General features: G+C 50.5%; 1 protein-coding gene across 45 annotated transcripts in view; it reads right to left on the bottom strand.

Annotated features, from left to right (window-relative positions):
- The window catches only part of LRRFIP1 (LRR binding FLII interacting protein 1), a 159746-nt gene that overhangs the window by 74296 nt on the left and 64932 nt on the right, over nt 1-20518 (bottom strand). For 6 of the 45 annotated variants that reach the window (XM_017537796.2, XM_017537754.1, XM_017537797.1 and 3 more), the window contains exon 1: nt 12647-13029. The exons of 38 other annotated variants lie outside the window; for them this stretch is intronic. In XM_017537796.2, coding sequence (XP_017393285.1) covers nt 12647-12712 — 66 coding nt within the window. In that variant the 5' untranslated portion in view covers nt 12713-13029. Of the gene's footprint in view, nt 1-12646; nt 13044-20518 lie in introns of those variants that run through there. One more of the 45 variants, XM_017537788.1, reaches the window with a different exon arrangement.

Genomic DNA, 20518 nt, shown 5'->3' with positions numbered 1-20518 from the left:
CCATAGAAACTGTGAGATCATAACTGTGTGTTATTCTAAGCCACTGAGTTGCAGATATTTATTACACAAGTAGCAGATAATTAACAGAAGGAGAGGAGGTCTGAGGTGACTCCTGCTCTCACAGGGCGAGTATCTCTGTGAGCTGAGGGGGGTCCCAAGCACTGGCACGCCCACCCACTTCCCCACCTGCCTGCCCAGGTTCCCAACCTACTACAGCTTAGCTCTGTGGGCCTTGGGCCAAAGGTCCTTGCAGAACTCGCCTACCTGAGCACGCAGTATTCCACCTGGGGGCCCCTCTCAGGTGTCCCCGCTCCAGACTCGCAGGCCTCCAAAACAATGCCCTGTCAGACCTCTGCTGCACCCGGGGGGCCTGCCCTCCACCCAGGAAAGGTTCTCATCATGGCCTGCCTTCAGCCTAACAGGTCTGTCTACCCTGTCCCTCACTTGGGGATAATGACATTAAAAGGCTAAAAAGCAATGACCTTTGCTGGGAGGCACATGGGCTTGGGTTGATAAAGGGACCACGTGGATGAACCATGTTACACAATTGATTCCTCATGAGGACACAAGCAAGCCCACCTCCAAGACAGGCCAGCTGTGGCGATCTCCACCTTACATTCGAATTCAGAGAGAAGATCCATTTGTCACCGAATACAATTTCAAATCCTTGCAACCTCCGCCTTCTAGAACACCTACACCCCTTACCATCCTCACGTGACTCATGTGGAAAACAAAGTGCTGGCAGTACCAGAAGCAGCAATTTAGTTAGAGGAAATTCTTGGAATCTGCCTAACTAAACACCCACAAATATATAAGCCAGCATTTAAACTGGCAAAAGACCTACGCATGACCATCTTCATGAGCACAAAACTACACACTTAGCCACAGAATAACTCTTGCCACTCACTTGGGATGTCTGAAAGAAAATCCATGGAGTTGGCCCAGCACGGTGGCTCACACCTATAATCCCCGCATTTTGGGAGGCCGAGGCGGGCAGATCATGAGGTCAGAAGTTTGAGACCAGCCAGGCCAACATGGTCAAACCTGTCTCTACTAATAATATAAAAAATGAGTCGGGCGAGCTAGCATGCACCTGTAATCCCAGCTACCTGGGTGACTGAGGCAGGAGAATTGTGTGAACCCAGGAGGTGGAGGTTGCAGTGGGCCGAGATTGTACCACTGCGCTCCAGCCTGGCGACTCTGTCTCGGGGGGAAAAAAAAAAAAAAGAAAAGAAAATCTGCAGTTTCAACAAAATTCTTCTCCAAACAGAGACCCTGCTAAGAACGGCACAGCAGCCTGACAGAGCCCAGCAGAACTTGATCACCATGGAGTCACCGGGGAGAGTGCTGACTGCGGTCAGGGTTCTCGGGGCCTGGGGAGCCTCAGGTCCGTGCTCCGGTGGCGCAGGACAAATCCTTCACCAACTGACACTTTTGTAAAATATAAAATCTCATGACGGGCCACAGTCATTCAGACTGCTTGAAGAGTTTCCAAACACGTCCTGTCACTTTCTGTGAGTAGCCTGTGGGCTGGACCGTGGCCCGCGGAGGCCACAGGAATGCATGCAGCAGCACCGCTTGGGACAGTGGGAGCGATTTCCGCAATGCAGTTGGGTGCCCAGTCTCCTGGGACATAGGCAAAACACCTGGAGACAGTGTCTATGCGACGAGGACCACATGGAGGGAAGAAACGTGGGGCGGGGGCGGGGGCTGCTCTGGGGAACTTGACCTAACCCCACAGGACTAAAGCCCTAAGCCAGACCCTGAAACAGAAGGAGAGAGTCAGGGCCTGGGCGGCTGCGACCAGGAGCCGGTGCCGAGGCGTGCGGTGGTCTGGGGTGCAGACCCTCACCCTCAGCCTCCATATCTAGAACCTCATCTTGGAAGAATTCAGAACCACCGAAGGGCTTTAAGGACACAGAGGAATCTGACTGTTGTTTTAGAAGCAGGGCTCTGGTTGAAATGCGGGGAGCAGATATGGGGTGGGGAGAGCGAGCTGCAAGGCCACTTCCAGCATGGGGACGGGATTGGGATGGGCTGCAGCGGATCAAGCCTGGTGCCGTGGAGTTGAGGATACAAAGCAAACACTGCACGGGCTTCAGAGAACTCAGGAGACAGGACTGCATGTACCCTAGAAGGCCTGCAGGTTGAATCACTCTTTCCTCACATCCGGGCTTGCTGAAATCTCCACCGATTAGATTAGAACAGGATCCCAGTGGCTTCTTGGCATGGCCCTCACCAGAGTCCCTGGGGACTGCTCTGTCTTTTCCCTACAGGAGCCAACAAGGAAAGAGCAAGTGCTCCCTGCTCCTGGGCCCTACACCCTGAAGCCTCCCTCCTCTGTCCACACGATCTTTGCCGAGATACTAAAACATTTAAGAGTGCAGTGAAATCATCTCCCTCTGACTCCTTCAAATAACCTGGGTGAGGTGTAAATGGCTGCAAGCTAACAATTGTTGAGGCTGGGTGGTGGGGGCTCAGTCCCACCCCAGATCTGGGTTCCCACAAGCCCCTCCCCCTGCCCACTCCTTGCCTAACATGTGGCTCACTCAAGATAAGGGCCCCTGCTGTGCAGCAGGCCACGCATGGCTGGGTACAGTTGCTATGTTTCCTAATAAATAGCAAAAATTTAAAAAGAAAGAAAGAGCGGAAGGAAATGAAAGAGCCCCAAAACCCAAACCCATGCTTTCTGCTGCTGGAAGGCGACCTTGCTGGGTTTTACAGCGCTGCCCCTCAGTTCCTGCTGCTACCTGCGGGGTGAAGATGGAGCAGAGGGAGGAGCTGACCCTAGCTCCCCTGACAAGATCCAGGCTCCCTGGCTTCTCAGGAACGCTGACAACTGTTGGTCCAGAGCCATTCCAGTTCAGGGCAGGACCCCACAGACAGAGTTTTACAGGAACTGGGTCTTAAAGCAAGATAGTCCTTGAGGGTGAGGATGGCTGGGAACAAAGATTCCACTTCCTATCAAACCCGCCTCCTTGTACTAATCCTAGAAAGATAAACCCGGACTCCAGAGTTGCACTTTTGCGTCTCATTTTGCCGTACGTGAATCTGACAGTGCTCTGATACGGAGGTGGTGCTTACGGTGATGACAGATCTAAAAATACACAAGGAAGCACGCGTATGACTCCCAGGGCCTCCGAAACAAATGGAGAAGAAGACAGCCAGCCTCTCCCAGCCACATCCTCGATGCCAGCCCCACAGCCTGCTGTGGAGTCCAAGTCTATGGGGGCACCTCCCTGGGGGACCCCTCTACCAGGTGCCTGCCCCACAAGCCAGCTGGGGAGACAGACAATCAACGTGACTCTTCTCCCACTGCAGGGTCTTCTCCGGGCTGCACAGACCCGTGTGTGACATCTCGGGAGCCAGGCTGGAGAGGCCTTCAGAAGACTGCATAAGAAGTCACCATCCCCATCCTGAGCCACAGATAAAAGCACATTAGAAGTTACTGTGTCACAGGTCCCCACACCATGCAGAGTGCCCTGAGTGGCTCTAGTTCTAGACAGAACCACACAACAGAAATGGCTTCTACTGGGCAGGGCACACAGGGCAGTGAAGTGGACCATCCAATCCAGGCCTGTTCTCCCAGGCCCCCCCACGGGTCTCCTGCTTAGAGCCCCAGAGATTGCCAGCTGCAAGAAGACAGTCACCCAAAGATTATTCCAGGTCAGGGAACTCAGGGACAGCCTAGCTCAGGCTGGGGGCTGAGGTCCAGGAGAACCAAAGAGAGAAGTTATTGACCAGGACACAAGGAGAAAGCCCCAACAGAGGGCAGACTGGAGAGCCCTCCCTCGTGCCCTCCTGGCTTGGCCCGCATGTGCTTCCATCCTCACGTGGCCTCAGCCTGTGCTGGAGGCGTTGTAGGCGGTGGGGTTACTACCCAACACGCTGAACCCAATTCCAGCGGCGTCGGGGGCGCTAAAGGCATTTGTATCCTTCTTGTGGCTCCTACTGGGAGGTCTTCTTCAAAGCACAGAAACACAACCGACACTGGTGGGGCAGGGGCCCTGACTGCCGGCAGAGGACAGCAGGTGCAGCGGAGTCTGGCTGGGCAGCTTGCTTAAAAATCCCCACACTCCTTCAGGGGATCCTGGCATTGCTCATGTATTTCCTGAGCATTGAAGCTTTCCTGGGATTCCAGCCTACCGTGGAATTACAGATCCCAGGGCCTCTCACCCTGAAGTCATGAAACATTCTTACTCTGCTTTAAAACTCTGTAGTAATACCCTTGGGTGCAGAATTCTACACAGAAGCTGGAAGGGGTTTATGAGCCACCGCTTTAGGGTAGGCAGTTCCTAAGAAATGCTCTGATGTCACTCCTTCCACCCAGGCTGAGAAAGCCCTGCAGCCTGGAAAGCACCTCCTGTGAGCCGGAGGCTGCTCCCCTTCCCCCTGCAGAGCCCGGGGAGACCGAGGCACACTGCTCATGAGCAGATTCGAGGCTGCCCTGCCCACTGTTTGCTAGGAGTCTGTTAGCGCACAATAGGGACACCCAGGGGGCCAATGGACAGAGGACTGGGCCATTAACAGCAGCTCTCCTCCGATGTCAGATGGAAATGATGCCCCATGGGGCCGTTGAGGGAGAGAAGCCTTTGGCCAGCTGTAAAGCACTCTACAAGCAGGAGGGAGTTCTATTAATTACACACGTTCATTTCAGCCTGCAGGTTTGAGCATCAAGCAGAAGTGAAAAAGCAGCAGCATTTTTTCCCCAGACCTCATGATATGTCACCAGTCTAGTTTATAACCTTTCTGGACAAGTGTTAAGGATGGAGTTCAAGTTCACGCATGTGAACCTAACAGGAATACGATGCAGCCGAAGCCTGAGGTGATCACAAAGCCAGTTTGTTCAGAAACAAGCAGGGGCCTCTGTCCTTGTGCAATTCTTCCCCTGAGCTAAAAAGGAATCAAGCTCCCGGAGGGGCCATGGTGTTCCCAGGCTGTGACTCGGGATCCCTTTCCTGAGCCGCCTTGCTACAAGAAGTGGCCACAGCCACCAACTTTTGTTTTCTATGTAAACCCCCCAACCCTCAGATGCAGCAGCCTCTAAAAATAGTTTGTTATTCACAGCAACCAAACGGACCCGGTGATGTTCTCCTGCACAGACATGGATGAGAGCGGAGAGCAAAGGCTACCCCTCCGAAACACAGGGGAAGCTCAGGGCCCCGTGTCCCCCAGAGGCCATGTGCATTGTATCTCAGTTCCAAAAGAAATGCTCATCTAGGCAATCTTAGGAAGTCCCCCAATAAACCACAAGGAAGCCTTCCCTGCGGCCATGACCATGGGAAACATCGTTACCAGGCACAGGGACCTCTGGGGTGGCAGCTGGCAGTGGCAGGAGTGTTGACTTAGGGGGCATTTTGGAAATGTTGGGGGGATTGGGATGTCACAAAGATTGGGAAGAAGCTAAGAGTATTGCAGGGGGTGGGGAGCAGGGCCAGGTCTGCCAATCATCCTGCATTCAGACAGGTCCTCAGTGGGAAGAGCTTTTCCCTTTCCTACTCAGGAAGGTAGAAAAAACACTGTTTTTTTTAATTTTTGGATTTACAAACTGATTCCAACTTACATATAAACTCCAAATATGTTTTATACAGTTCGAATATACATGAAATATTATAGGAATGCAATCGACATGGAAATTGAGGGAAGATGACACTTGGTTTCGTTCAGAACTTTCCTGAGAGTTAGTCCCCCTTTCAGAATGTCACATCATAGACAGCAACATGAGGGTGGTGTGTGGGTCTCAGTGAATACACCTGTGTCAGCCTCCCTGCGACATCAGGCATGGGTGTGTGCAAGTCTCCCTACTGCGTTCAACTGCTGGGATACCTGGTCTGGAGCATTTTTATATTAAAATTCTTTCTATGTTACTAGAAACTACCTGTATTTTATTTTTTATTTTATTTTATTTTTTTGAGAAGGAGTTTCACTCTTGTTACCCAGGCTGGAGTGCAATGGCACGATCTCGGCTCACTGCAACCTCCGCCTCCAGGGTCCAGGCAATTCTCCTGCCTCAGCATCCCAAGTAGCTGGGATTACAGGCACGCGCCACCATGCCCAGCTAATGTTTTGCACTTTTAGTAGAGACTGGTTTCACCATGTTGACCAGGATGGTCTCGATCTCTTGACCTCGTGATCCACCCGCCTCGGCCTCCCAAAGTGCTGGGATTACAGGCTTGAGCCACCGCGCCCGGCTGTATTTTATTTTTTAAGGAAATGTTATATTGACCTGAAATTCTGTGCACTGGTTGATTTAATCACCTATGCATTTCATATCAGGTTAGCAAGGAAGAAGTTAAGGAACTTGTAAAAAGACAGGGTTGAGATCCAGAGCTTCAGAACTCTAGCGCGGAGCTGTCCCTCTCCGACATGCTCTATGAACCAGACCAGGCACGATTCAGAGCACAGGTCTGGGTGTCTGGTGCTCAGGCCACTGTGAAGATTGGGAGGGCATAAAGTTAGAGGCCAAAGCTTAACTAGTTATTTGAAACATCATGTTTCCATCGAAATTAACTCAGACAAATTATGAAGTAGACTGTGAAATTATCATGAAATTTTACAGTAAGATGGCAGCCTTCAAAGAAGGCTTTGGCTAACAAGGCTGCTCCTGGTGGGGCCCATAGGCCCCAGGAGCCAGCACACTGTCTTCTGCACTCAGTGGACCTGGCAGACAAGTCCAAGAAATGCTGGGTGATCACTGCCTCTTTCAGATGGGGCTGCACTGTTCTTGGTAAAGGTCTGAGTTTATGCAGGTGGGGACTGTCCAAAAAGGAGTCGGAAGACTCAGCCACAGCCTCCAGTTTGGGCTCTATCACCTACAGTTATGTGATCCTGGATAAACTGCTCCATTTTTGAACAACAGCCCTCATTATAGAAGTAGGAAGAGACGTAATCTTTAAGAGCTTCCTTCCCCTCTGAAATTCTTTGTCTTTATGCCAGGGGTGAATTATTTGTACACTGAGATTGGCCACTGACTTTCTCTGTTTTGCTACTGGAACTCTCCAGACTTTGGTTTTCAGAATAATAAGCTTCTTTAAAGTACTTCACATACCAAAATGGCAAAAGGTATTAATCAGGAACAAAATGATTGATGTTACTTTATTGATGACTCACACATCGACCTATTCAAACCTCACAACAATCTTGGGCTTAGCTACTACCCACCCACACTGGCGCTGAGGAATAAATATGCTATATATGTTACCTGGTATCTTCCAGGCAAGTGAATTTCTACTCTTGCTGTTAATACATTTTTTGCTTTTCCTGAGATGCATGAATCTTCATATTTCCTTCAATAGCCTCAACACGCTGGAAATACAAGAGCCATGACTACCACTAACATGGATGTGTGGGACTGAGTGGTGAGGGTGGCTGGGTGTCCCCTGTGCCGTGTCCTCTCCAGGTGACAGGTTTCCCTCCAGGCAGCACGTCTGGGCTCCACTCCCTTCACCTTTACCTGCTCTGCTCAAGATTGTCCTACAAACCCCAGACCTTTAAGGTTTCACAAAACTATTGAAATGGTTTCCTCTGAGAATAAGGCTTAGAGCTCTACCAGAACCAGGGATTTCCCACGTCCGGCGGCACACGGAGACTGACAATCTTTCCTATATTCAGTGGATATTCCCTGGAACCAGCTACAAAAGAAATGGCAGCTGTCATGTTTATCCTCCATGAACTTGTCTACTTGGATGAGGCGGGGGAGCAGCTATATCATACCCGGGGGGAAAACAAAACCAAAAAACACTTAAATCACAGCTGCTCTCAGGTGTGTGCCGACACAGGCAGTAGTTAACATTTTAGCATAGTACAAAAATAGCCAAACAAGTCCCACAGCTGTTTCATTTCTACCATTATTTTCCATATGTTGAAAAATAGTTCATTGGGCAGGGTGCGGTGGCTCATATCTGTAATCCCAGCACGTTGGGAGGCCGAGGCAGATGGATCACTTGAGGTCAGGAGTTTGAGACCAGCCTGGACAACATGGAGAAACCCTGTCTCTACTAAAAATACAAAAATTAGCTGGGTGTGGTGGCACAAGCCTGTAGTCCCAGCTACTCAGGAGGCTGAGGCAGGAGAATTGCCTGAACCCGGGAGGCGGAGGTTGCGGTGAGCCGAGATCGCGCCATTGCACTCCAGCCTGGGTAACAAGAGCGAAACTCCGTCTCAAAAAAAAAAAAAGAAGAGAAAGTTCACTGACTGACTGCTCTATTCTGTCTGGAAATGCCCAGGCAGAGAACAGAAAAGTGTGATAGAGTGAAGACTTCTCAGTATGCATTCAGGACAGGGACTTCTGCCCTAAGAGGCAGCTTTAGTAAAGAGAAATCCTTTAGCCTCAATTCTGGGGTATGGGACAGCAGGGCTGCAAAGAAAAGCAGACAACAGTGGCAGCAGCAGCCACAGCTATGTCTTGCACGTTGACTACCTGCCAGCCCCTGCCTGCAGCACTGTGTACAGTGGTGAGAGTTATCTGTACCAGTTTCCAGTCAGCAGGCCTGGATCTGAACTGGCTCTGCTGCTGACCAACTGTGAGGGCTTGGAAAGTCCCTGACCTTTCTGGGCTTCAGTTTCCTCTTTATCTGAAAAATGGAGAGAAAACTGCTCCCCATGAGGTTATGGCAAGGGTTAGGGAAGACCTTCATATAAAACACCAGGTAGATGCAGCAGGGGTTTGGTAAATGTAGGCTACTTTTACTACTTAGTATCTTCTTTGACAGTTACTGACCTGAGTATAAATCCGGTTCAGAGAAGTTTAGAAGCACAATGAGAAGACAAGCATGCTAAGGCACCCACCTAGCAGAGCAGCAGGAAAAAGTGCCCCTGGGGAAACATCAGAGGAGGCGGGCAGAGGTTCCCAACCCACACAGAGAGCCCACTCCTTTCCCTAGAAAAATCCACCCACTTCCCACAGACAATTAAAAAGAGGGAAGGCTCACAAGTGGTGTTGCTTTGATCATCTTCATTATACAAACACATAAATGAAACATTTTGGTTAAAATTAAATCTTCCTTATAGTGATTTAAGATAAATTACCTCTCTACTACAAAGTAGTTGTACTTTAGATTCAAGGAGAAACTACTTAACTAATTTTAAACTTGTAAAGTTACAATACCAAGGAGAAACCACTTGAAGCACTGGCCCTTTCCAAAATGAAGGAGTGAGTCTCAGAATAGGTATCATTTGTGTTGCTGGGTGTATGTGTGTTTTGGTTTATTGTTTTGGAATCTGGCCGGGGACAGGGGGATTATACTACTGGTCTATAATCAAATACATGGCAATTTTGAATGATTAAATCTTGCATGTAGTCAAAATATTTAATTTGGGATAAAGAAATGAATTTACTTAATTTTATCTAGGTAGTCTGAATAATGAAAGTTCTAGTAAGTCCATTCCATGAAAATAAGCTTCTTTATTAAAAAAAAAACAAAACAAAACTCAAATTTGGACAGCCTCTAGTAAAAACAGTAAGGTAATAAAAATCCTCTTCTCCTGTCCCATGTCTAACATATAGTGAGATGTAACAGACTCACTGATTGGAGAACAGGTTAGTAATCTAAACATTATCACCTCTGGGGCTTCAAGAGTACTCCTTTAAATATGAGCAGATATTTTGGAAGCACTGGCATATGAGTAACCAGTCATAAACAATTCCTTTGCTGAGTCACACAGCCTGATTTTTCGGGGATAAGAAATTCCTCTTGGACATTGCCTTTTGAGGAGCAAACACACTGTACCAACATTTAGCCTCACAATTCTGTAGGGATTGGATAAGAATCTCACTCTAATCAGGTAACGCTCCAATCAACTTCGCTGAAACACATTTTGCAACTATAAATAACTTGATTTCCTGTGCTCAGCATAAGTGGCAGTTGAGACTGCAGGGTTTTTTGAAATTTGCTAAGGAGGCTTCCGCTGCATGATATGAGTTCAGGGTGAACAGAAACTGCCTCTTAAAGGAAAAGGGAAATTTAGTCTCCATCTTTGCCCCAGTAGGACACTCTCAATACTATTAGAAAAGACCTACCTTACTATATTTCTATCTTACCTGCCTGGGGAAATGACATACCTAAAACACACCATATGATTCCAGGTTCTACCATCTCAGACTGAGCCAGAGCAGAGCCAGCCCGCCTTGTGCCAACTTCATCCCCACATTGGTCAAGACTCCCACTCTCCCAGACCTGGGGACCCTGGGCCAATTACCTATAATGAGATGGGAATTGGGAGAATGTGTGTGCGTGCTCTCCCCTAACAGCCCTCTCCCGGTGCTGGTCATTTAGAAAGGCTGGGTGCTAATCAGTATGTGGAAAGAGAGTGGGGTGACACAAGTCATCGCAAACACAGGGAAGTTACAAAAGCTGAAGAAATGCAGTTTCTCCACTGTCCCCATTGGAGCCTCTCCTACAGCTCCAGGGCCGGCGCCCACTTGCTGAAGCCCAAGCTCCCACACAGATCCTACTTTTGTCTTCTAGTTGAGGTGGAATTCACCAAATCTACTTCCTCCGAACAACCCAGCTCTCCTCCGAATGGATGCGGTCCCCAGTCCCTCCTCTCCACAGGAGACCCATCTCTGAACCCACGGACACAATACAGAACACGAACTGGCACAAAACAGTGTGAAACATCCACTACAACTCTCCCGTGGGTATACCCAGCCCATGGCCCAAGGGAGCCACTGGGTGACACCCCTTCCAACATACCCCCACCCATGGTGAACCCCAATTCCTATCACCACTTAGCACATTTCCTTCCCTACCTAACCATTAACCTCTTAACAGGAACTATGTTTTGCTTTTGTTCACCATGTCTCACTCTGATAAAGCTTTTGCGACCATTTACCAAGAAAAGCCCCTACAGGTTCACGATGTTTTACTATAAACCCTTGGGGCCATGCTTCAGAATTCAGTATTTTTGGACGTTAGAAATGTAGTAAGACGCATATACCATATATTCTGGTACGACCCATAGTAGCAGCCCTTAATCAAAGACATCAACAAGTCTGCAGAGAAACGCATGAAAATTCACACTGAGAGGAATAAATGAAGACCAAAAATAGCTCCCCCCATTGGGCAGGACAAGTCTCACTGCCAAAATTCTGCCACAGACTTATAAAACCAAACCAAACCAAACCAAAACACCAACCTTCCAGTCTTCAGGGCTTACTGGATTCTGGAACTGGGGGTGAGGGACAGTGGACCAGGGCTGATCACATGACTACTCGGTTGGATGCAGTCCAACTTTCCTCTCCCTTCTTCCCAGCAGCATCTGGAAGAAGTCATCTGAACACAGACCCGCCCAGGAGGCTTCCAGCCTTACGTAACAGACCCTGTAGCCAGTGCCTTAGCTGCTCCAGGTGTGCCTCTGTCGACTCTTCTGATCAGCCTGTCCCTGGCTTCCTCACATCCTGTGTCAATGTTTACTCTTCCCTTCTCCAAGGACTACAGCCCAGCAGGCAGCTCTTCACCTCCACCCACTCCTGCCATCTATGGAGTCCCAGGCTGCTCCTCAGAACCTGGACACCACGCAGCCACATGCCCACCATTCTTCTTTCCTGATGGCGATTCAATGGTCTCCCTTTCCAGGCTCCTAGGAACTAATTAGGTGAAGGGATAAAAATCAGCTCCAAAGGGCTGGCCTACTGCCAGAGTTTTAAATGAGGTCACAGAAAAACCACACTAAAATGGACATTGAAAAAACAGCCACCTTCTGACAAGCAAAGAACTGACTCTTCAGCATGCGTTCACCAGACCCTATTTCTACACCTCTCTCCGGCATTTCCTAGTAAGTCTCCCAAGGTCAAGGCAGTCTGATTCATCTTAAATCTTCCACACACGCCCAGCAGATGATTAATTTCCACCTGATGAAAGAGTGATTGTTTGGGGCTCATACTTTTACCAAGATTCCACGAACACCTGATTCAGTGGAAAGCTAGCGTTTTAGATTTCTTTTCCAAAGTGCACCCTTTCACTTTTATTCTCATTTACGTTCAACCACAAGCTGCATGAAATATGTACTTGCAAGTCCTCCCCGCCTCATCCCCTGTTCAATTTTAATGCCGAACTACAGCCAAGGTCCCACGACTGCATACCGAACTGGACAACGGCAAAAGCCTACAGAGGCAGGATCCTGTCCGGGCTGGGCAGGCCTGGGAGACCAGCCAAAGTGGATGTGGGGCCTGGGGTCCTCGGGGAGGCGGTTTTCAGGTGCTGAGCGCGATGAGGGCTTCAAGCGCCGCAGCCACTCGCCGCTGGTCTCAACCGCGGGGTGAGGGCACCGGCTCTGGGCACCCGGTCCTGGGTGCTGCATTTTCTAAAACAGCAAACCAGCAGCTCCATGTGACTCTAGACTGGGCGCAGACCTGGCCAGAGCTTGTCCGGAGCTCATCACCTCGGGTGGGGGGAGACCATGTGCCTTTTCGTCCTTGGAAGGGGCGTCCCCCAATAAAACGTGCTTCACGGCGGACGAGGGGCGCCGCTCGCTGGCCACTCACGGACCCGCGCCGCGCCCGCTCCCACCGTGCGGGGGGCCCCCGAAGGAGCCCACCCCTCGCCTCCCGGGCACCTGCGCCTGCCCTTGGCATCGGAACGAGCAGGAAGCCCCTGAAAGCCCTCCGCGGTCAGGAAAGAAAGTTTCGGAAGCGCTTTTCTCTCACCAGCCTCTGCGCTTCCGGGCTCAGGCAGTCGATCTCCCGGCTCTGCGCGGCCGCGGGGCTGGTCATCCTGCCGGGCTCGGCCCGCTCCACCGGCGGAAAACGCTCGGGGACCGCTCCGGGAGCCCCTCACCGGCCGGGCCAGGGGGCGCGCGCTCCGTCCGCGGAGACGGAGCCACTCGCCGCGAAGTGAACGCTCACGCTTCCGGGGCAGGGAGCCAGTCAGACGGGGAGCGGGGAGCGGTCCCGGGCTGGGGCGCGGCCGGCAGGGGCGGGGCGCAGGTGGCCTAGGGCAGAGCCGGGCCGGGGCGGGCGGGGCTCGGGGGAGGAGGGGCCCTGGAAGGCGGGGCTCGGGCGCCTCCGCCCACCTCCCCCCGGCCCGCCCCGCCCTGTCCCCCGCACCGCCTCGGAGAGTCCTGCCGGCTCCGCCCACCCAGGGCCCGCCCCTCCCCGGAGAGACCTCCCTTGCCCCGCCCCTGACCCCCCCTCCCCGGAGGGACCTCCCTTTCCCCGCCCCTGGTCCCCCCTCCCCGGAGGGACCTCCCTTGCCCCGCCCCTGGCCCCCCCTCCCCGGAGGGACCTCCCTTGCCCGGTCCCGGCCCGCCCCGCTATCACTGCCCACCCCTCCAGCCGCAGTCGGAAAGACAACCTGTAGGAAAAGACCCCTCCCGCCCCTGCCGCAGCTCCACCCGCGGCGACCTGAATCAGCGGCGGGCGTGGGAAGCGGGCGCTCGGGGAGACGCTGCGCCCGGCAGATGTCGGCCCGAAGAGGGGTCTCCTCCCGGGGCGGGGCGAGGGCTGCGCTCCCGGTCCTCCGACGTCCGTCACCCTCAGGCCCAGCAGAACTTCCCCGACGCAGAAGCCTCGGCCCCAGCCCCACCCCGCACCTGCCGGCCGGGCACCCAGCTAACGCGGCACCCCGAGAAGGGCCGGCTTGCAGGACGACGCAGCTGGGCGCACACAGACCCCCTCCTCGGCCCGGTGCGGCGGCCCGTGGGGGGAACAAGCCTGCAGGGCATGGGTGCGAGCTGCTGTGGCCGATCCAGCGTCGCAGAGCCCAGGGTCCGCACCGTCCGGGCTGCGACCGACCGTGGCAGGCGCCAGTCTCCCCCCGGGGGGCTCCAGCCCGCGCCTCCTGCAGGCACCCAACGCCCTAGTCACTCAAAGTGTAAGTCCTGTAGGAAGCAGTACCCCCTTGCCAGGCTGGGGGCAGAAGCGACGGGACGACTCGGATTATAATCAGAAGATCAGCCTGTCCTGGCCAGGGCAGGAAATGTAAAATTTAAAGCACATTTACATTTTACAGCCCCCCACCGCCGCCCCGTTCCCAATCTCCTTTTCTCTGCATGCTGACCCGACTTGGTAACGTGAGCGCGCGCCTGTGCGCACTCATCTTCCCGCCGTGACCCGGACCCAGGGCTTCAGCGCGGGGGCTCTGCAGTCAGGGGTAGTCAGGAGGGTGTGCGCCAGGGAAAATGGGTGCTGAGGAGCCGACTTGGGAGGGATGGGGGCGAAGGAAAAGGGGCTGAGCAAAGGCATGGAGAACCGCTGGGGAAGAAACTCGCCGGATTCAACTTAAGATGGAACAGAAGCCAAGGTGTCTGATTGACAGCATCTCAGGCTCACAAAAGCAACTTGCAAAGAAAATGCAACCCCTACCTTTTAATAGTTTGTTTTCTCCCTATAAAACTTCTTTAAATGTTGTTATAACAATTCTCTCTCTCTGTTTTTTGAAACGGAGTCTCCCTCTGTCTCTCAGGCTGAAGTGCAGCAGCGCTATCTCAGCTCACTGCAGTCTCCAACTCCCAGGTTCATGGAATTCTGCTGCCTCAGCCTCCTGAGTAGCTGGGATTACAGGTGCTTGCCACCACGCCTGGCTCATTTTTGTATTTTAGGTAGAGATGGGGTTTTCACCATGTTTGTCAGGCTGGTTTTGAACTCCTGACCTCAAGTGATCTACCTCAGCCTCGTAAGGAGCTGGGATTACTGGTGTGAGTCACCGCACCTGGCCTATAACAATTCTTGATTGTATAAAGTGCAATTATTTGGAGAAAATAATTTTAAATGTTCCCTGGGAATTTATTGTAGAAAGCAGTTAGACTTTTATCAGTGGCCACAACTTCACTGATGAGAATGATAACCCATTAATAAAACAGACTTGAGTTTGAATATTCTGATCTAGATAGGCAGATTCTCAAGCTACTCAACACCCCAAACCCTGTCACCACATCTTCCAGAGCAGGGCACTGGGACTGGCTTCATTCCTTTGGGCTGTCCAAGAGGCAGTGCCTGAAGACACCTGTAATTGCCACGAGACACATTTTCCTACTCCCCAGGCCACCAGTCAATTGCTAGTTATCAGCTTCTGAAAACCATACAGGGAAGGGATTAAGAAGTGGGCTCTGGAATTAAGCCACCTTGTTCAGGTGCTGGCCCTGCTACTCACTAAGGGATATTGAGCAAGCTGCTTAGTTTCTGTGCCCGGAGTTTCATCCAAAATATGCTGGCGATAATGACAGTGCCCCCTGTAAGGGTGAGGACCAAAGGCCCTAACACGGGGATCCTGCTGGGCACAGTCAGGGTGAGCTGCCCTGCTAGCCTGGTGCCTGGTGTCCTGGGAGTCCAGTAAAAAGCAAACCAGCACCTGTCTTGCTGCTTCTGGAGTCCCTTCTTTTCCAGATGAGTCCCCTTAGCAGGTGTCCCAATTCAAGGTGCTAGGCCTCCTCCTCCTCCTCCATAGCCGGAAGGAAGCTGGGCACCAGGCCAAGCACTGGGATGAGCCAGGCAGCGAGACTGGGCAGCCCAGGGAAGAGAACAAACCCATTGCCCGCCACAAAAGCTATGGGAAGGGCTGCTGCAGAGGATGTAGGTGGCAGGGAGGGGACCATGCCAGGACAGTCACGGAGTAAGAAGCAGCGAACTCGTGAGTCTTAGTCCCAGGAACAAATGAACATTACCAGCAATAAAAAAGTAATCGTTGGTTTCTGATTCCACTAAGCAGTAGCATATTAAAGAAAATTGTTGTTCTAAGGCCCTTCTAGATGGGAGGATGCTACATGCTGACTTGGGTTTCAGCCCAGCCAGTCCTATGAGGTGGATGGTCTCAGAACCATTCTCAGCTCAAGAGCAGAGTCTATTCTGTAAGTCGAATGCTAATACATTTTTCTTGGTGTTTTTAGATCTCAGAGCCCCAGGAATAAAGTGTAGAGGGTCCACAGTTGCCTTCCAGTTTTATCAGGATGGTGCAAAAACAATTGTGGTTTTTGCCATTAAAATTAATGGCAAGAAATGCAATTACTTTTACACCAACCTAAGTAATACAAATAACTTTAATGTCCCCTTCTTCAAGCCCCCTTCTGATGCAGTCTTCCTTCCCACCCCCAGCCTTTTTTTTTTTTTTTTTAAAACTTATAGCAAGGCCAATTGTGAGGGTGGTGAATGGGTGACTGGAACCCACAAACATGACTCTGGGAACACCCAGTCAGAAGTCAAGGTGTGGGTGTGGCTCTGAAAGGTGGCATTTTATAGAAACATGGAGGTACACAAAATGTTCATCCCAGTACTCACAGCTCTAAAGATGGCTTGGCAGAGTCATATTAAATTCTTCACCTTGAAGACAAAACTAAAACCACCGAAGAGTCTGAAAAAAGCCAGGCGAGAATCCCCAGGTTTTCATTCTCAGGAAGGTTAGCAGAAAAAACCCGAGGGCACTTTGGAAAGGTCTGGGCAGCGTGAGGGGTGGTGGGGGCAGGGGGGTGGTGCAACCTCAGAAGAGGGTGCATCTGGGGCCCAGGTGCAGTGATTCACGCCTGTAATCCCAGCACTTTGGGAGGCTCAGGTGGGTGGATCACCTGAACCCAGGAGTTCGAGACCAGCCTGGGCAACATGGCAAAACACTGTCTTTATTAAAAATACAAAAATTAGCTGGGTGTTGTGATGCATGTCTGTAATCTCAGCTTTTCAGGAGGCCAGGCCATGAGAATCACTTGAACCCGGGAGGTGGGGGTTCCAGTAAGCCAAGATCATGCCACTGCACTTCAGCCTGGGAGACAGAGTGAGACGCTGTCTAAAAAAAAATTAAAAAAAAAAATAGGTACATCTGGACCATGCCAGTGTGGGGCCCAGGGTCTTAACTAAAGAGCTGTGAGGGCAATGACCAGGGCTTGACTTCCTCCTTTTTTCAGTAAGGATGATCCCTTACTGAAAGCCCCTTCTAACAAGACAGCCCCTTCTAACAAGTGCCTTGGAATTTCTGGCCTCTTCCAAACTGCAGGTGATCGCCTGTAGACACACAGAACTAACCTCCCGTCATCACTGGTTAAGTCCAGAGTTTCTGCACTGAGAGGGTGCTTTGGGTTTTGTGACAGGTCTGACTGTCTCAGAGGGCATCCTTAAAAGTTACCAGGCTCATGATATCATTTTGCCTTCCTCTGTGCCCTCTCAATGAAAATTAAATGTCTGAAATCTAAAAACCCATTCTCAGAAGTGTAGGAGACTCCTGAGAAAAGAACAAAAGGCAAATAGAATGGGCTGACTTTGTTCTAGGAACATCAGAATCGTAGCTTACCAGAAAATGCCAGAACAGTTAACCAATTTGGGGCCACACCCAAACTTGGTTTACTTTGTCTCCATGGTACTGGTCTGTTGCTTGGTTCACTAGCTGTGCCTCCCGCTGTGGTTTGGGGCTGCAGACACAAACCCTTACAGGGAGGGCAGCGTAAGGCTGAGGGCAGATGGGGAGGACACAGTGGCTCTCAGCCTCCCCATTAGTCAGGTAACTAACATGATGTCATTTTTCTAAATCAGAGCCCTAACGTCTGTTTTTCATGAACATGAATCACTAGCCATATTGATTACAACAGAATAAATATCATTAAATAACTTCTACAAACCATGAGCTTACATTCATGTTATTGCTTTATTTGGATCCTTTTTTCTTTTTCTTTTTGAGATGAAGTTTTGCTCTGTCACTCAGGCTGGAGTGCAGTGGCATGATCTTGGCTCACTGCAGCCTCTGCCTCCCAGGTTCAAGCAGCTCTCCTGCCTCAGCCTCCTAAGTAGCTGGAATTACAGGCATGGGCCACCACACCCAGCTAATTTTGTATTTTTAGCAGTGACAGTGATTCACCGTGTTGGCCAGAATGGTCTCCAACTCTTGACCTCAAGTGATCCACCCATCTCAGCCTCCCAAAGTGCTGGGATTACAGGTGTGAGCCACTGCACCTGGCCAATTTGGTTCCCTTTGACTAATATCTAAAAACACATTTATTAGATGTGTGGCTCATGAAATGATCACCTGAATGCACAGCACCTTTCAGTTTACAACGCACTTTATCTGCACACTGAGGCTCACAAAAGTTATGGAACTTGTCCACAGATGCATGTTGGAAGAGTGAAGCTGGGTTTGTAACCCAGGTCCCCTCAGCCTTTACTTAGCACACATGATGGAATGCACCATCAGCACGCCACCTGATGCAGGGTTGCTCCCTTCCTCCCAGCCATCCAGGGGCCTCACTGGGAGCCGACAGTCATCACATGGACTCAGTGAATGCCCTTAGCTGTCTTCCTGGTAGACCAGTGACCACACTTCCCACTCCAGAGGCATTGGCAAAATAGGGCACACACTAAGGTCAATGCCAGGAGCTGGATCTCCCAGTAAGGCCAGGGGTATTAGTAGGAGCACCAAGCAGGGGAGCCAGACCCTGCCTTCTGTCTGCAAAGAAGGTGGTACCCATGGCCAGCTGGTCCAGCTTAGGTGCAAAGTGTACTTGGCCCTTAGGCCAGGGTCCCGACTGCCTCTGGTGAAGAGAAGAGCAAGAGCATCTGGAAATCAACAGGGAGCATGTCCCTAGCATTCAACACAGCTGCAGTGCCAGGCTTACACATGGCACCATGCTGCCTTCCCACAGCTGCCCTGTGATCGGGGTACGAACTGAACCTCCCCTACCACCACTCTCAGCCCCCACCACCAGGCTATGAATGGGCTTTCCCGAGTAAGAGCATGTTCTCACCGCTTAGAACATGGTAGGCGCCTTATAACTGATCGGTGGGTAGATAGATAGGTGGATGAATGGTTTTCCTAACAAAATGGAGGACTTTGATGAGTTATCATTAATTCTCATTGATCTTCAGTATTTTATACTTTCGTAGCAATTGGGAATAGAAACTCTCTTTTAAAATGAACATGTCTTTAGAATATTTTTTAAATAACTACCTAGCACCCAGCAATTCTTCACACTTATTTTTCATCTAATAGGGTTTTTATTGTTTGTTTTTTGCTTTTTAAATCCCTTTAGATTTTCTAAGGAAGGTGATGGGTTTGATTTTTGGTTGAACTGTATTTGAATTGGTGGCAGAAAGCCTCAGTGGAAGTATCTAATAGGCACTTCAGCCCACAATACCGATTAGTTAAAATCAGGCAGCATGCATAGAACAGAAAGGAGCCTGAAGGAAGGAACCTTCGGACACCTACATGGGAAGGATAAGAGGTGTGTAAAAACAAGTCAAGACAGAGAAGGGGTAGTTAGAGAATCAAAAAATAGAGGTGTCTTCTGGAATCCACAGAGTGAAGGAAGCAAGGTCAGGAAGGACTTTAATTTGCAACTAGAGAAACACTGGTCATTACATTCTGCCATCAAAATTTGGCAAGTAAACATTTTCTGTGGTTGTGCATGTATAATAAATGGTAGACTGCAGCCTTGAAGGAAGGTGGGACCAAGGAACGGGCTTTGCGTGGGGGAGATTTATTCACGTGTTTGTTGGTTTTTAAGGATGGAAGAGACTCGAGACTGTCTGGAAGCTGAAAGGACAATGAGAAAAGATGGAGTGGGTGGGGTGAGGCCTGAGAGGCGCCGACCAAAGGATGGGGTGGGGAGCAGGGACGGGAGCTGCAGGTGCAAGCACCATGTAGTGACTCAGGATTTGATCTGATTGTGTCCTGCATGGGAATGAGAACACCAAAGTGGCCAAGAGAGGGCAGATAACATCCACTGTGCGGGGACAGTGGATGGCAGAGTTGAGGGAGAATGAGGAGCAAGAGGACTCAATATTGAAGGACCTGCCTCGAATGTGTGTGTCCCAGTCAAGTGCACTGTACCTGAGCTCAGAGCCCTTCCATGGTGTTCCATTATGCCTAATAATATTGCCTTGGGGTACAATCTGACATGTACTTAAAATAACTTCTAATGTATTTTACTCTGGAATTAAGCTCATCTCAAAGAATGTTTAGGAATAAGTCCATAGTAGTCTTAAATGTATCTGCTTTCCCAATGTGTCCCACAGAATTGGTGATCCTGAAGCTCATAATGCCACAGTGGCCACAGAAACCTCCTCTATACGCAGTAGCCAAGGAAATGGCCACAAACACCTCCAGGAAAGCATCTCTAAGAAAACCAGTTCTGGGTTTTTTTGTTTGTTTGTTTTGGGGGAGACAAGGCCTCGCACTGTTGCCCAGCTGGAGTGCAATGGCCTCAACTTAGTCCTGGCCTCAGTCCTCCCAACTTAGCCTCCTGAATAGCTGGGACCACAGGTGTGCACCACCAGGCCTGGCTATTTTTTTTTTTTTTTTTCAGAGACAGGATTTCAGCATGTTTCCCAGGCTGATCTCGAAATCCTAGGCTCAAGCAATTTGCCCACATTGGCCTCTCAAAGTGTTGGGATTACAGGAGTGAGCCACCACACCAGGCCCATTTCTGTTTTTCATGAACACGACGCACTGTAAATATCTACCAATTACCTTCTAAAAACATGACAGCTAAAATCCATTATGTATTTCTCAGTCATATAGGCACAGATTTTGAAAAGTCCCTTAAGGTAACTCTCCTGTGAAGAAAAAAAATCTATACAGGCTCTCAGAATAGTTCATTTAAAATGTTA

Source organism: Cebus imitator, unplaced genomic scaffold (genome assembly GCF_001604975.1).
Source record: "Cebus imitator isolate Cc_AM_T3 unplaced genomic scaffold, Cebus_imitator-1.0 Scaffold106, whole genome shotgun sequence".
NCBI lineage: Eukaryota > Metazoa > Chordata > Mammalia > Primates > Cebidae > Cebus > Cebus imitator.
The sequence above is the reverse complement of the archived record's forward strand: the minus strand, read 5'-3'. Positions and strand labels throughout refer to the sequence as shown.